The 14389-nt window shown below is 36.1% G+C and overlaps 1 protein-coding gene across 2 annotated transcripts in view; it reads left to right on the top strand.

The window, feature by feature from the left end:
* LOC118269264 (hemicentin-1) overlaps positions 1–14389 on the top strand; it is a 123274-nt gene that overhangs the window by 49648 nt on the left and 59237 nt on the right. For both annotated transcript variants that reach the window (XM_050702512.1, XM_035584282.2), the window contains exon 2: positions 397–518. In XM_050702512.1, coding sequence (XP_050558469.1) covers positions 397–518 — 122 coding nt within the window. The remainder of the gene's footprint in view (positions 1–396; positions 519–14389) is intronic.

Raw genomic sequence — 14389 nt, 5'->3', positions numbered from 1 at the left:
TTTATTCGTTTTTGTTTTCGTGTTATTCATACAACATCAGTTTGAAGCATTAAATTACAACTACTATTACACAAAATAAAACTACCACTATTAGGTACATTACAACTACTATTACATTGTATAGCAGCATTACGTGCCGTAATGTGCACCTCTGCCTACCCCTTCGAGGATAAAAGGCGTGACGTTGTGTGTGTGTGTATTACACAAAATACACCTTTATATTCTTAATTTTTTAATATAAAATTCTTTTTTTACCGTCACCCGTTTACGGCGTTTGGAAGCGTTCCGTTTATACCCTGTATAGCATAACTGTTCCGTTTATACCCTGTATAGCATAACTGGCGAAGATGGTGTACTTACAACATTATATATCTAACTCTTTCTGTTCTATTACAGATGCGGTACAGAGGTTCATTGAGATGCCGACGTATACGGAGGTGAATCCTGGCGAAGATGCTCTCCTCAAATGCAGGATATCCGACAAGAAAGGCGTTTGTTCATGGCAAAAGGATAATAAGGTAAGTTAATAGGATAATAAGGTAACTTACTAAGTTGACGAAAATATCCCAAAGTACCTAGTTAGATTTTTGGCAAGTTCAAATGATGACATTATTGTAATAATTTGTACATTGAAGACAGATTTGGCTTCCAAGAAAAAAAAAATATACAACCTCCGTACAAAATCTGTCTGACTAAGGTTGTCTGAAAGACGTGTGCTACGTTCAGTCAGGTTTTGAAGTAACAAACTTGTAGGTTTCAACATTTACCTGTTTCCTACAAGTTTGTTATTTATCTAATACATTGTTGTGCATTATTACATCAACGGTAGCTAGCATAAAATGTAGCGACAAACTCCTTACAATATAGCGCTGCGCTGGAGGCAGAACATTCACTGAAACACACTCAACTATTTTCCGGGTCTTTCATACAAGCTCTTCGCGTTTTAAAATCAGTATGTTACAATAAAATATAAACTATATTATTTGGAGAATTAAATTCAAAATGGCGTGATGTAGTGGCTCGTTCACTCGCGACGTCAATGCACGAATAATTACCCACCGCTTACTTTTACAAAATTAATACTTAACTGAAATAATTACAAGCCGACGTTAATTACGTACATAGTCATGTTCGGGGAGTTTGTGTGTACTTATGTAAGCAAATATATGTTATTTCGGAGGCGATGTAATTCTGATAATGTTTGGAACAAGGTTAGTTAGTAAGTTCCTTCTTAGAATAGTAGGTTTAAGCACGATTGCTGTGTTCCTTACAGGTTAGATTAATTCAAAACAATAATAAATACACGTGTTATATGTATTATATTTCTGCAGAATCGTCTGTTTAAATAAACTAACAACACAAGTGCCATAAACATGGTGTTATTTAATATACAACACAATACATAATCCAATAAATAAGCCTCTATGCACAAACATACTAAACATGCCAGTTCTCTCAACATAAACCTCGGCGCTAAAATATTTATTTCGCCTGACAAGTAAAATGTGATCCATAATGTTTGCAACACCTGTTATGCCGTGGAATATTGAAATGGATGGATCCCTATTGGATACATTTAAGCTACAGATTACGCGACTATGCTATACAACCTCTTTTATAACTCGAGTCCACGGAATGTTGGCAACCCTTCATCCGAATGTTGGGCCAAGAGATGTGACCAACATAAATCAATCTCTGCCCATTGTTTAGCGACTAACTTATTTCCATAAAGAAAAAAGCGGGTGAATGTGAGTCTGAGTCACTAACTAACAAAGGGTTCCGAACCATCAGAAAATAATCAAAATGTCTACCATAGAAACTCCGTTTGGTATATTTTTGTGTAGTTCAAGCTTTGTGAATGTCAAGTGTTAGGTTCAAATGTTAGTGTCACCTGCTTCTGTCAGACGTATAGACGGTTAGACAGGACGGCTTGAGTGTCGAAGTCTTGTCAGCGCTTTTTGGATCCCTAAAAAAGTAAAAGAGCACATGTATGTATGGACTCTTTGTCAATTTGTAGCTGAAGGAAAGTTTGAGAGTCAAGCATGATCGATGTGTTATGGAGTTTGTGAGCAAATGTTCCCAAACTACCATTATTTATGTACAATCGTGTTTTTAGGCTGTTGGCACGCCTACCCATTTTGTTTGTGGTTGTCCCTTTTCCATGTAGAAAACATTGAAAAGCAAATTTTCGTTGGTTTGGAGATTTTACTGCTGTAAACGCGAAAGTTTATAGGATCAAGGGGTGTGTTTGTTTGTTTGTTTGCTGGTGTTTTACACAAAAACAGCTAAACGGATTTAGATGAAATTTGGCTAAATCAAATTGATTATGATGGGGTATCATATTATGTGATAGCACCATCACCGTAATGTGCATCTCTGCCTACCCCTTCGGGGATAAAAAGGCGTGGCGTTGTTGTGATGTATTATATTATGGGACTAAAATACTACAGATTAAATCTATAAAGTACCATGAATATCAAACACAAGCTTTAACACTGAATAACAACCTAAAAGAACACCAAAGAATAGAAAAGCTAAAAAGAAATCTCCGACCCACAAAATAGAATCCCAAATCGATAACCCTAAAATGGAATGTAACGAAGTTAGAGAATAAAACAGCGATTACAGGCTTCACACGTACGGAGTTATGTTTTAAACCGAGTACATAATGTGATCTAGTTAGCGCCGTCTTCCTTCCAGCACGTACGTTATCAGTGGAAGTTTTACCACGCCCGATCTCAGTAACTTCTACATATCGAAGGAGGTCAGTATCCGAGACTTAAATTGCTAAGTTTGCCTCTTGACTAAGCTTGGCACGTTGCTCCTTGAATCTAGCTTTCAAGTGTGATACGTCCTACGTCTTGTAAAATCTGAGCCCCTCTTTGGCTAATAAGGGCGTTTGTAAGTCGGATAGAAGAGTATTGTGGCCTTTTATTGCAGGGTTTTATTTGACTGGCAATGTATGTAATGTATTGTATGTGTGTGAGATGGAATCTTGCAACTTTTTGGAGCAGATATCTTGAACCTATTGAGCTAAAGTGTTGTATACAAGTTTAGTTTGCATGCTGACTATAAAAGTTAAGCTACAAACAGTTTGTAATTGCTAATTCTCATGTAGACTAATAAATAAAATTGGAGTGGCTGTTTGTAATATTGAAGTAACCACTTTCTACTACATGAATATTATGAATATACACACGATACATAGGTACACCAAAATATTTTTTTATGTATCTGTTTCTTCTAGCTAATCTCTGAAATGGCTGAACCGATTTTAACGGAAATTTCATAGACAGGTAGCTGATGAACTAAAAAGTAACTTAGGCTACTTTCATTAGTCACAAAATTCGTCATCCACGTGAGTGAAGCCGCAGGCATCGGCTAGTTTCGAGAATGCAATCAGAATTGTGGAATAGACTGGCACTGGTTGCATAGGATTTACAACCAAACTGTCAAAAAGTGGGTGCCATATTTTCATTAGTGTATCCATTTTTGTCTACCACTTTAGGGAGTAGAAGACGTTGTGTTCTATTCTGTTATGGTATATGTTAGTATCCTACTTTAGAATAAGGGTGCTTTTCCACTAGATACGTGTGGCTGTGCTACGAAGATGTAATAGTTAGTTATTAGCTTTGAAACTATATGACTGTTTCCACTGATACTAAGCTATGTAGCTGTGCGAGGAAGATGCGCAACTCCAGTATGGGATGTATCGATAGTAGGGAAGGCATCCATAGGACGCATCTTACCATGTAAAAACATAGTTAGGTTGAGTTCGTGCCAACCTATGTGTACCAATGAATATGATTGGTGGAAGTTAAACGCATCAACAGCAACGTAGCATAGCACATCTCTGGTTGGAAAAGCACCGCAATGCATTTGTAAAGTGAGATATAGTTCACTGTCTCCCAGACTAAAGATTCATAGTTCCTTGCATTTCGGTTTATGATGTGTTTATGGACCCGGGAGTTAATATTTTGCTAGTACTCTCCGGAGACGTAATGGAATTTACACCCGTGTTTAACTATTGTTGTACTCGTGTTTGCTAGTATGGGTGTTAAATTAACTGTTTGGTTATATGACAAGTGTTTTGTATGATAATGCTGTAATGTCACCTGTGTTTTTAATATTAAATTTTAGTTCGATTTTTATGGTTTTTATGTTTCATACCTCTTTCAAAATTCAGCAGGAGAAGAAACGGGATGGTTTTTATTCGGTAAGAGTCTAACACCTCGCCTCGTCCAAGGCGAGAGAAGTCATCAAATGATTTTTTTATAAAAACGACTTCAAAATTTTAAATATTCCTGATAGACTGGTTAAAAACACTTCAAACTTTGAGCTAGACTTTTCTACCATACGGCAATTCTTTACCACAAATATTCTTCAACTTAGTCATTCAACCATTTTATAAGAAGAATATAAAAAAAAAACACATTAATCAATTGTCATTCAGAATAGAGCTACGAGGTGAACATTGAACATTAACATACCTACTAAGTACCAACACATATGTACATAGCAAAGCGTTTTGCTAAAGCACTTTGTCACTTATTTTCCGAGAACCAACTATTCATAGCGTTTAAAATTTGTTGACATGGCTACACATCCAGTTATTAAAACCAATTTATCTTGGTCTCGCATCGTATGATATTTCCACACATTCGAAGATCAGTTTATACTGGTTTTGTATAACTTGATGTAGCGCGCTGACCTCATTAGTATTGTGGTATGAAAAGGCCTTTTGTCTGTCACTGTTGTGGTTTATACCATATTACCTGATTGACTCATCGCCAGTTCATAGATATGTGGCCCTTTCAATTACCTGCATTGGATTTTCGACTATGTCACCGATGTGATAAAGTTGTAAATCAATTTTCAGATTACTATAATTGAACAGGTAGATTTATGTATGTACTGGACAGTACAGAGGTTCTGTTGTATGATCAGTTAGTTAAAACAATAATATCTAAGTCAAGTTTAATGCGGTTTATTACTACGAGTATTGATAGAAGACAAGACTCGCTCATTATGAAACAAATTATGATTTATACTTACTTTGTTTGTTTGAACGCGAATCTCCTAAACTACTGCTTCGAATTTGATAATCCTTTATTTATCTGATAGTCCATTTATTAAGGAAGGCTATAGGCTATCAAAAATCACGCTATGATCACTAGGAGCTGAGCAGCGAAAGTGTAACATTAATAAAATGATCACAGTACATTTCAAATACAAATTGTAACGATAGTATTAGGTTAATAAGTGCTTTAACAGCCAAACATGGAGCTATACGCAACCAGTATATCATGGTCTCACTTTGTATGACCTTTTCACACATTCAAAGGCCAGTTTATATCAGTTTCGTAGAGCTTGATATGTACTAGGCACTATATGTTCTATTTTACAAAGTCCTCAGTGTATAAACTAAAGTATTCGCGGAAACTATTGAAGTCCGCTCTCTTGGCTCCGTATTCTATATCGTATGAATGTTAGACAGTTTATCGAACATCACTTGTTAGTTTATTAAGCTAATTTTAGTATTTCTAGTAGTATCGTTTTTAACTGGGTTTGACAGGGTATTACTTATTAGGTATTTTAAATGTTAAAATTGTCAACAATGACTACCTGGCTTTTGAACTAACCTCTAGGTTTCGTTTTTTTTTTTTTTGTGGGATAGGAGGCAAACGAGCAGACATATCATATACCTGATGGTAAGCGAGCATTGCCGCCCATGGACACTCGCAACACCAGAGGATAAATAGGTGCTCGGCCGATCTTTTAAAAGGAATACGCTCTTTTCTTGATTATTATTACAAATGGAAGCGAATTAGTTAAGCGACTGAAGAGTGACTTACCTATTGTTTCTATTGATTTTAAAAATAGTCAGTTGTAATTATTTAAGTAATGAAGATATTATTTACTTATTTCGTATAGACGTACAATTAAAGGTCATGAAACTTTATTTTACATTTTAACCAGTAAACTATTTGCATTATTTACCTTAAAAACATTTTGTCCTAAAACAAAAACGCACCTACTACCTAAGTATACAAAATAACAAAACTACTTCCAAAGAAAGACAAAAACGCTTCCGAAGTTGTAAAAACTACACGTAAAAAAATACAATTTTACTCGTTTACATTTTATGTGCTGTTTTTACGGCATAGTCTGCGCCTTAAACGAGAGGTAACGTATTCCTGTCTCGAAGCAAACTAGCTGTTCTGTGGACAGACAGCAGCAGTTCAAGGTACTCTTGAACTGTCAGGTTTAATGAATTCTGTACTTTAGAACTAAGTTTTAAAGTCATTTATTGAATGAATCGATGATTGGGTTTCTAAAATGTTAGGTAGGTATTCACAGATTAGACTCACTTCATTATTATGGTGAAATTTTCGTTAGGTACATTGGCATCAGCTCTATCAATCCTAAAATTTAAACCTCTGACGTTATGAAGGTATATAACCTTTTCCATCTCTGAATACATAGCTGTAATACGAACAGTACCATTGTAATACGAAATTGAAACGAGAGCGTTTTCGGCACTCTGATTGGCCACAGCGAATGAACCAACCAATCAGAACGCCGAATCTGTCGTTTTGATCTCGTTAAACGTAAAGGAAACTTGTACTAAGGGTACAGACTTAAGTATCAGATATTATTTAATAGATTTTCCACTTTGTTTACAAAGGAAGAAAGTTGAAAATGTTTTTCAAGGGTAGCTCGTATGTGTACTATGTAGTTTTAAGTTAGCCTAACAATAGAAGACGTTTTAACTGAAAGATGACGTGGCATACTGACGTCATTATAATTGTGTGTTAGTAGCTAAAGTAACTCGTATACAAACTGTTAATCATGCTAATTTGCCTTTTGTTGTTACATGAAGTTCATGTTGGTCAAAATGTTAATTGTTTTTCTCCACCCCTTTCATTATTTACTTTGTTACATTTAAAACAAAACGAATCTGTGATGCTTTTTAATTTAGAAGACATTATTGGTCATGTTCTTTTTTTAAAACTTTGTCCCGCACTAGGATTTTCTCCTGTATCGTGGGTGCGTCTACAAACATAGGATATAGTTGCATGAGAAACATGACACTCAGACTCAAAACAACAAATTCCGTGTGTGAATCGAACTCACTACACGTTGCATGTCGGCCAGTTGCCGCAGTTGGTGCAGTCCATTCATGTGGATCAAATGTCCACAAGGAAGTACACTTATCTTAAATGGATCCATAACGTTACAACGACTTAGCAAATTTCAACCAAAGAACGCGGATTCGTCTGATATGATCGCAAAGACCGCCCTACCCTTAGTATAAGTGCTTTACGTTTAAAATAATCAAAACGGGAGCGCATTTGGCGCTGTGATTAGTTGGTTCATTCAAGCCGGCCAATCAGAGCGACGAACGCGCTCTCGTTTCGATGCCATCAAACGTAAAACAAACTCGTACTAAGGGTACAGAACAGCGATGCCATATGATTGTGAACGCTACAAAGCTAGGTCCTCGTATTATCTTGAACCACTCGACCGCATGCGACCGTGGCGGGCGGTACCGTACATTGGGTTAATGGCCTAAGCAACGTCACTTTACTGCATACAAAATTATGCAGCCACCATATAGTTTTATCATACAAAACAATAGGAGTAAGTCACTGGATATTGTGAATACTAAGTCGGCACTTAAGGTATCTTGTTATTAGTAACTGCTAGATGTGAAACAGAGCGGATCGAGTGCCATTTTCTTACCTAGCATTAGTGTGTATGATATACATACAATAGTGTTATTACCGTGAATTTGTGTATCATTTCTAATCGGTGTCAAGAGTGATAGTAATGGAAATGCAACTAGCATATCGAGAAAATACTTAAGCCCTATTTATGCTTAATAAATTCAAGATAGGTACCTAAGTTATTACCTATCTTGAATTTATTGGGTCAGACTATCTATTATGCGAAAATCTTAGTACCTACTTTTTTTGAGGGGAAAATATCATCTAATGACTTCTCTCGCCTTGGGCAAGGTGAGAGAGGGTGTCAGAGTCTTACTGGTGGTTTTTAACCACCCCGTTCCTACTCCTGCTTTTCGAGCCAGAGCCCCAGGTACCTACTACGTAGTCCCCAGCGCCCTAGTAGGTCTTAGGGCTACTTAATAGCACGAGTAAATTAGTTAATACTTTTACCTGACGAACAATGTCTATGGATACAGTATTCAGGAACGTAGTCTTTACAAATAAGACCAATCTTACAGTAACACGCAAAGTAATTAGACTAAAACACCGCAATAGACTGCACTTACAAACCCAGTCCCAGAAATCGCAAGTTTACTTTAAACAGCCTTAATGCGGCGAGCAATCCTCGTTGAACTATAAACAAACCTCGCCAGGAATACAGATAAAACTAAACGTTAACATTAACCAGTGTTTATCAGGCGGGTTAACGTAAACTGCGCCGTTTGGTATGAGCAATCGTTCCCGTACGAGATCAGAATCTAAACGAACGTTAGTCACGATTGTTTTTAAACTTTAACTATGGTTAAACGGATTATGAGGCCTCATCCTGCCTTGGTATGGGGTTTTACATAACTTAACATAATGTGGTACTATGCATTTTTTATTTGAAAGGGTTTGTGGAGGTAACTTTAAAGTTTAGGATAAGTTATGGTTCTAAATTAATTTAACTTTTATTTAATTCTGCTAACATACTTATAATTAAATTAAAGTTTGTAAAAAGATTGAAAACACATTATTCTAGACTAGATAACTTTCAAAGTTTTTTTTTATTTTATTTTGCATTTATAATCATAGAAGTTTACATGCTCATGACACGTAGACCTGAAACAACAATTTGTGGATCACTCAGAATTGCTCCGTGCGGGAATCCGCTACACGTTGCACGACAGCCAGTTGCTCAGCCACCGCGCCAACCGTGCAGTTGTAAGTAGGGAAATTGAATTAATCAGACGTTGATATTAAACACAATTACTTGTGTTGGGCAGTTATCCTTCCAACCGCTGTACAATAGTTCACTGAGGCAGTTTAAGGGTAATTTATTTATGGGCTATTATTAGTCATTCATGATGTGTGATAATTATGTAAATATTGGGCGCCAGTCAGCCATGACACAATGCACAATGAACAGTTTTATGTGGTCATAGTGGACACTTAATGCAACTAAATTACTTTAAAATCATTTAAGTTAATGTTTACTCAGATAATGTAAAACATACATTTAAATATTGTAATTAATTTATTAGTGTTATTGCGGATTTTACTGATCTCATAATTAACCTTATTCTCTATACTAGCTGAAGCCCGCGGCTTCGCTCGAGTAGACTAAGGACTTTGTGACTAAGGAATAATTCCAAAATTAAATTATTGCAACGTCGTCAATCTATAATATGACATTACTTTTTTTTTGTCTCAATTTCCTATACGAAAGTACCCTGAAGTTAGTCCTTATAGCCGATGTAGGTAACATCGGCTACCTGCCAATGAAAGTCCCTTAAAAATCGGTCCAGCTATTTCAGAGATTAGCCATTAGGTTTTTCCATCGGATTACAATGTGGGTGTCTTCAAGTCTAGAGTGAATAGGCTCTTAGAAACTAGTGCGCCTCACCATCAACGATTACATCACTACTTACCATCAGGTGGGATTGTAGTCAAGCATTAGTTTTTGTCGAATAAAAAAAAAGAAAAAAAAGCCGGTACCAACAGACAGACACAATAATACAAAAATATTATTTTGTTTATAGATATACCTACAATTATATTATTATGCATGTATTAAAAGCGAACACTCCAATTTTGTTTATATCATGTCATAATGTTCCATTATTAACAATATTGGTTAATTTGGATTCATGTTCAGTTCACTTTGTGACTGCAATAAATTCGCTATGAAACACAAAGATTTACCATGTTAACAACAAACATGTGAATTCCATAACGCACTAATTGAATTAACAAGATCCCTAATTGCATTCTCTACTCACAGATTATTCTCCATTCTCCAAGTCCCATTTCCTAAAAAGAAGGCCAACTCGAAAATTGGGCATTGTGCTCAAACCTGAACTGTTTAAGGCAATGATCTCTCCATCAGTAATTATGGTTACGACCTCCTTATTTGATACTCGTTTGTTAAACCTCTTGTCTATGCCCAGGTTTTTAAAAACATGGCCGTTCCATGAATATCATTACCATTTAGATTTAAAAATGGAGTTTATCTTAATTGTTCGATGTTTATCTCTTAAGGCACTATTAGTATTATGTATTTTATGAACACATTTTGTTGTTACTAAAGAAAATTGAATTTGGTGGGAGTTATGGGTAATTGGGAAAACCTCTCAGTGTTTGAATTAAGTCTCAAGGTTATGAAAATTTGGTAAGTGGGCGGAAATATTATAAGTTATTTACAGAAAAAAAAAACATATTTACTTAAATGATAATTATAGCAGCTACGTGTACCTAAATATGGTAGGGAGGCCTATTTACCCGGCAGTGGGATGATCACGGCTAAAAATAAATAAATAAAGGAAAAAGCAGCTACGTCCGTTGTGAGCCTGTAAAATATCGAAGTACGTATTATATCCATGAAAATATTGTCCGAAAATTTCTCTGTAGAATAAGCACTTACATCTCATCTGGTGTGTCAAGTGAGTGTTCATGGGAAACAGGCGTGCTTTATACTCATTGAACAAAAAGAGAATATTTAAATTCCCAATGTTTATACAAAAATACGGTGTGGGTTTTATTGAATCGATTACTTACACCACAATTAATTCGTATAAAATTCAGTCATTCAATTGAATAAGTCTTCTAATTTTATTGGTCAACAAAAATATTGTGGTAGTCGACAGCTCAGCACAAGACTATGGGTCTCCTCTCTCGCGCCTGGGTGTAGTGTACTGACAATATAATTATTTTTTTTAAAGGGAACCGCCTTAGGCGTTTGCTTTTTTAAGGCGGATAATGCACCTAAAACCTTCTCCCAAGCCTGAAAAATAATATGCTGAAAACTTCATCAAAATCGGTGCAGCCAAACGCGAGATAATCGCGCACAAACATACATAAATACACACATACAGGTGAAACTAACAACCTCCTTCTTATTGAAGTCGGAAAAAAAACCACCCCTGCTTTGAGCCGGAGCCCCGGTAACCTCACACGGTTGTTCACAGCTCCTTAGTCGACAATCGATACCCACGAGAAGACTAGGGATGGTGACAAATCCCTGCTCTTCCATCAGCATAAGGTTTCACAGTCACTACTAATACAACTACACCATAAGATAAAAAGTTGAGGATATCCATAACTATTTAAAATAAAAATTACGATAAAACAATTTTCAGTAGGAAAATAGTGAATTTCGGTTTTACGTTCCACATATTTGTTCACTGGCTTTTGTGCAGTATACACAATGGGAGTGGAGTGTACGGCACGACGTACCATACTAGCATTTTCTTTGAACCCCACTTGCTTTGTACAACCAGTATTCTATATCGAAATTCTGTCTATTTGCACAACAACTTTATCAGAAATATATTATCGAGATATTATCTAAATTCTTTTTCAAGTTTTTTTTTTATTCATATAATTTGAGTTAACGGACAATTTTAAGTGAATAGGATGATGATTTAAAACTTATTTAAGCATCAAAATGCTTTTTCCTAGTTACTATATTGTAACAACTGACATAATAAGTAGGAGAAGATATAAGTAAGAGAAAAGCAGTAAGACTTAACGTTTATATCTTCGAACCTAGGTAGGTGAAGTTAAACGCATGCATGGTGTGAACGTTACACCTGCGTATGAGCATTGATATGCCGTAGGCTTTCCTTCTGTGTTTTTGAACTGCTCTTTGAAAAGCAAAGACTATTAATATATTGTTATAACTTTAAAAGTAAAAAAAATGTCGTCAATATAATACATAGAAATATTTTTAAAGGATTCTAGTGCTTATAACTATGGACCTTTGTCATATATTTCTATCAGTACAGAGACAAAGACTCGATGTATAGTCATTAGCAGGCCCCTCACGAGTCGGCACTCCGTGATTCATGCTCCCTGGGAACGCCAGCAAAGTTGGCAGAGAGCCTACTGGCCCCAGGCTAGGCAAACTTACTTTGGAGTATGTAATCAGTATAGAGCGCCTGTGTGATGGTAGTATCTGGTCTAAACCACACCTGGAATCACTTTAAAATATACATACATACATACATAACCTCACGCCTGTCTCCCATGGGGGTAGGCAGAGACAATGGAACGCCAATTGCCACGGTTCTTACACACTTCTTTCGCTTCATCAACAGTCATCAGTCTTTTCATGCATGCTCGTCGGTTAAAGGTACTTTTAATTTGGCCCTTTTTTAATATATCGCCAATCTGGTCGCTATATGTCCGTCTGGGGCGCCCTCTACCGACGGTCCCACTCATATTTGCCTTGTATACTTCTTTCGTAAATCTGTTTAAAACTTTAAAATATACTTATAGGCAATATATTGCAATTTTTTTTTTTTAATATAAAAAAAATGTGATTATTTCCCAAAAAATCTTGTACACTGATTCTTTAAGTAAGAGATGGACCTCAACCGTCTATAATTACAGAGTGTCCTACATTATTGATAGCAGAAATGTAGGTGTAAAATAACAAGGTGCCTTGGAAAGTTCAATTTCAGTATCGCTTGAACGTGTTTTACTCCCTCGAGTGCGTTCTTCGATGAAGTGAACTAGTTTCGAAGATATAACAATACGCCAAATAACACATCCTGTACGTATATCCAGGTAGTATACAATATACTTCCTACTAAGCAAAGAACTTCTCATTTTAGCCGGTTTTGAAACTGACTGCATAAAATTCTAGTATTTTTGAATTTGACAATGTTTACCAGTCCCTTCCACTTTTTTATGGGAATGAGCAGACGTGTCACCTGATGGTAAGCGATCAGCGCCGCTCATGGATACCCGCAACACCAGAGGAGTCACAGGTGCGTTGCCGGCCTTTTGAGAAGGAATACGCTCTTTTCTTGTAGGTTTGAAGGTCGTATCGGTTCAAAAATACCGCCTACGATAGCTCATTCCACAGTTTTGCTGTTCCTATCAATCAATAGGATTAGTTGATATAAAATCCATACATCGTTAAATTAATACTCAAAGTACAAAATCGAATGCAGGAATTATAGATACATGTCACAGTGTAATTCCAATTCAATGGGAAATTACCAAGATAAACGTACTTGCTACGGATTTGAACGTATCAATCGTGTTTTTCAAAGAAATCGTTTGATGGATTTTTAATCAGGTGCCCCTTTGAGGAATGTCAGTTGAACCGTTTTATTTTAAATTAAAGGCTCATCGAAGGGGCTTAACTCTATTTGTCGAGCTATTCTTAGCATTTCTAGATACAGGATTTAATGTGAGGTTGTTAACCTAAAGGATACTTTAATAGTTAGTTTTGTATGTTCGAAAGTCTTTCTATGTCTTATTTTTGGGATATTGAGCCTGTTTTGAGGTTCTAACCACATTAGAAATTCTTAATTAACTGAGCGGGTATTTATTAAATAATTAGGAAGGAAGGAAGTATTGTCTTACCGCATTAACTCAGAGATATTTAATGATTGCTTAAACTGTTCCTTAGTAACGATTGTCTTACCGCAGCATTAAGAGACATTTAATGATTACTTAACGATTAAAATACTCTGAGTAGGTACATCGGTTAGACATTACATTAACAGCCAATAATGTAACATTGTTGTAAACAACATTTCTCAAATCAAAATGTCTTTTTAAGATTAAATTATTATAAAACGTTCAAAGAATTTCTTTAGCAAAACACAGCAATTACCGGTGCGGGAAGGAAACGCGTTTTATTAATAGATCACGCACTTTTCCGTACATTCGCGACCCGCCTACAGTAAAATCTCATCATATTATTATATATTATACGAAACTTATAAAATTATAGGTCCTGTGAGCCTATTTAATGCTGTACCTTAATGTAGTTTCCATGTCGTGACTTTCTTTTGTCATAATATATACGAAATTATGGCAGATTATACATTTTTCGTGTGGCTTAGCTTCCGATTTGTAACTCTATATTTGCAACAATAAGGTTAATTTTAGGTTTGATGGGATTTTCGCACCTGCATAGGGTTATTGGCTTGCGGGAATGCTTTGTCGTCGTTCCAAAAATAGCGGGATTGGTTATGTGACGTCATTATGGCATATAGCACGGCGGACGCAGCGAGTACATGTACGTAGTAGTCACGCCTCGTGGTCACGCCGTACAGAGCATTGTTCCAAGCCTCTGTGGGCTGGTACAAGAGGTAAACCAACGCGGAATTCGTCTTTAATTATGTTTTTTTTTTGTTCTAAATGTCGATAATGATTTCATT

This window comes from Spodoptera frugiperda, chromosome 2 (assembly GCF_023101765.2).
Source record: "Spodoptera frugiperda isolate SF20-4 chromosome 2, AGI-APGP_CSIRO_Sfru_2.0, whole genome shotgun sequence".
NCBI lineage: Eukaryota > Metazoa > Arthropoda > Insecta > Lepidoptera > Noctuidae > Spodoptera > Spodoptera frugiperda.
This window is presented reverse-complemented; position numbering and strand designations above follow the sequence as displayed.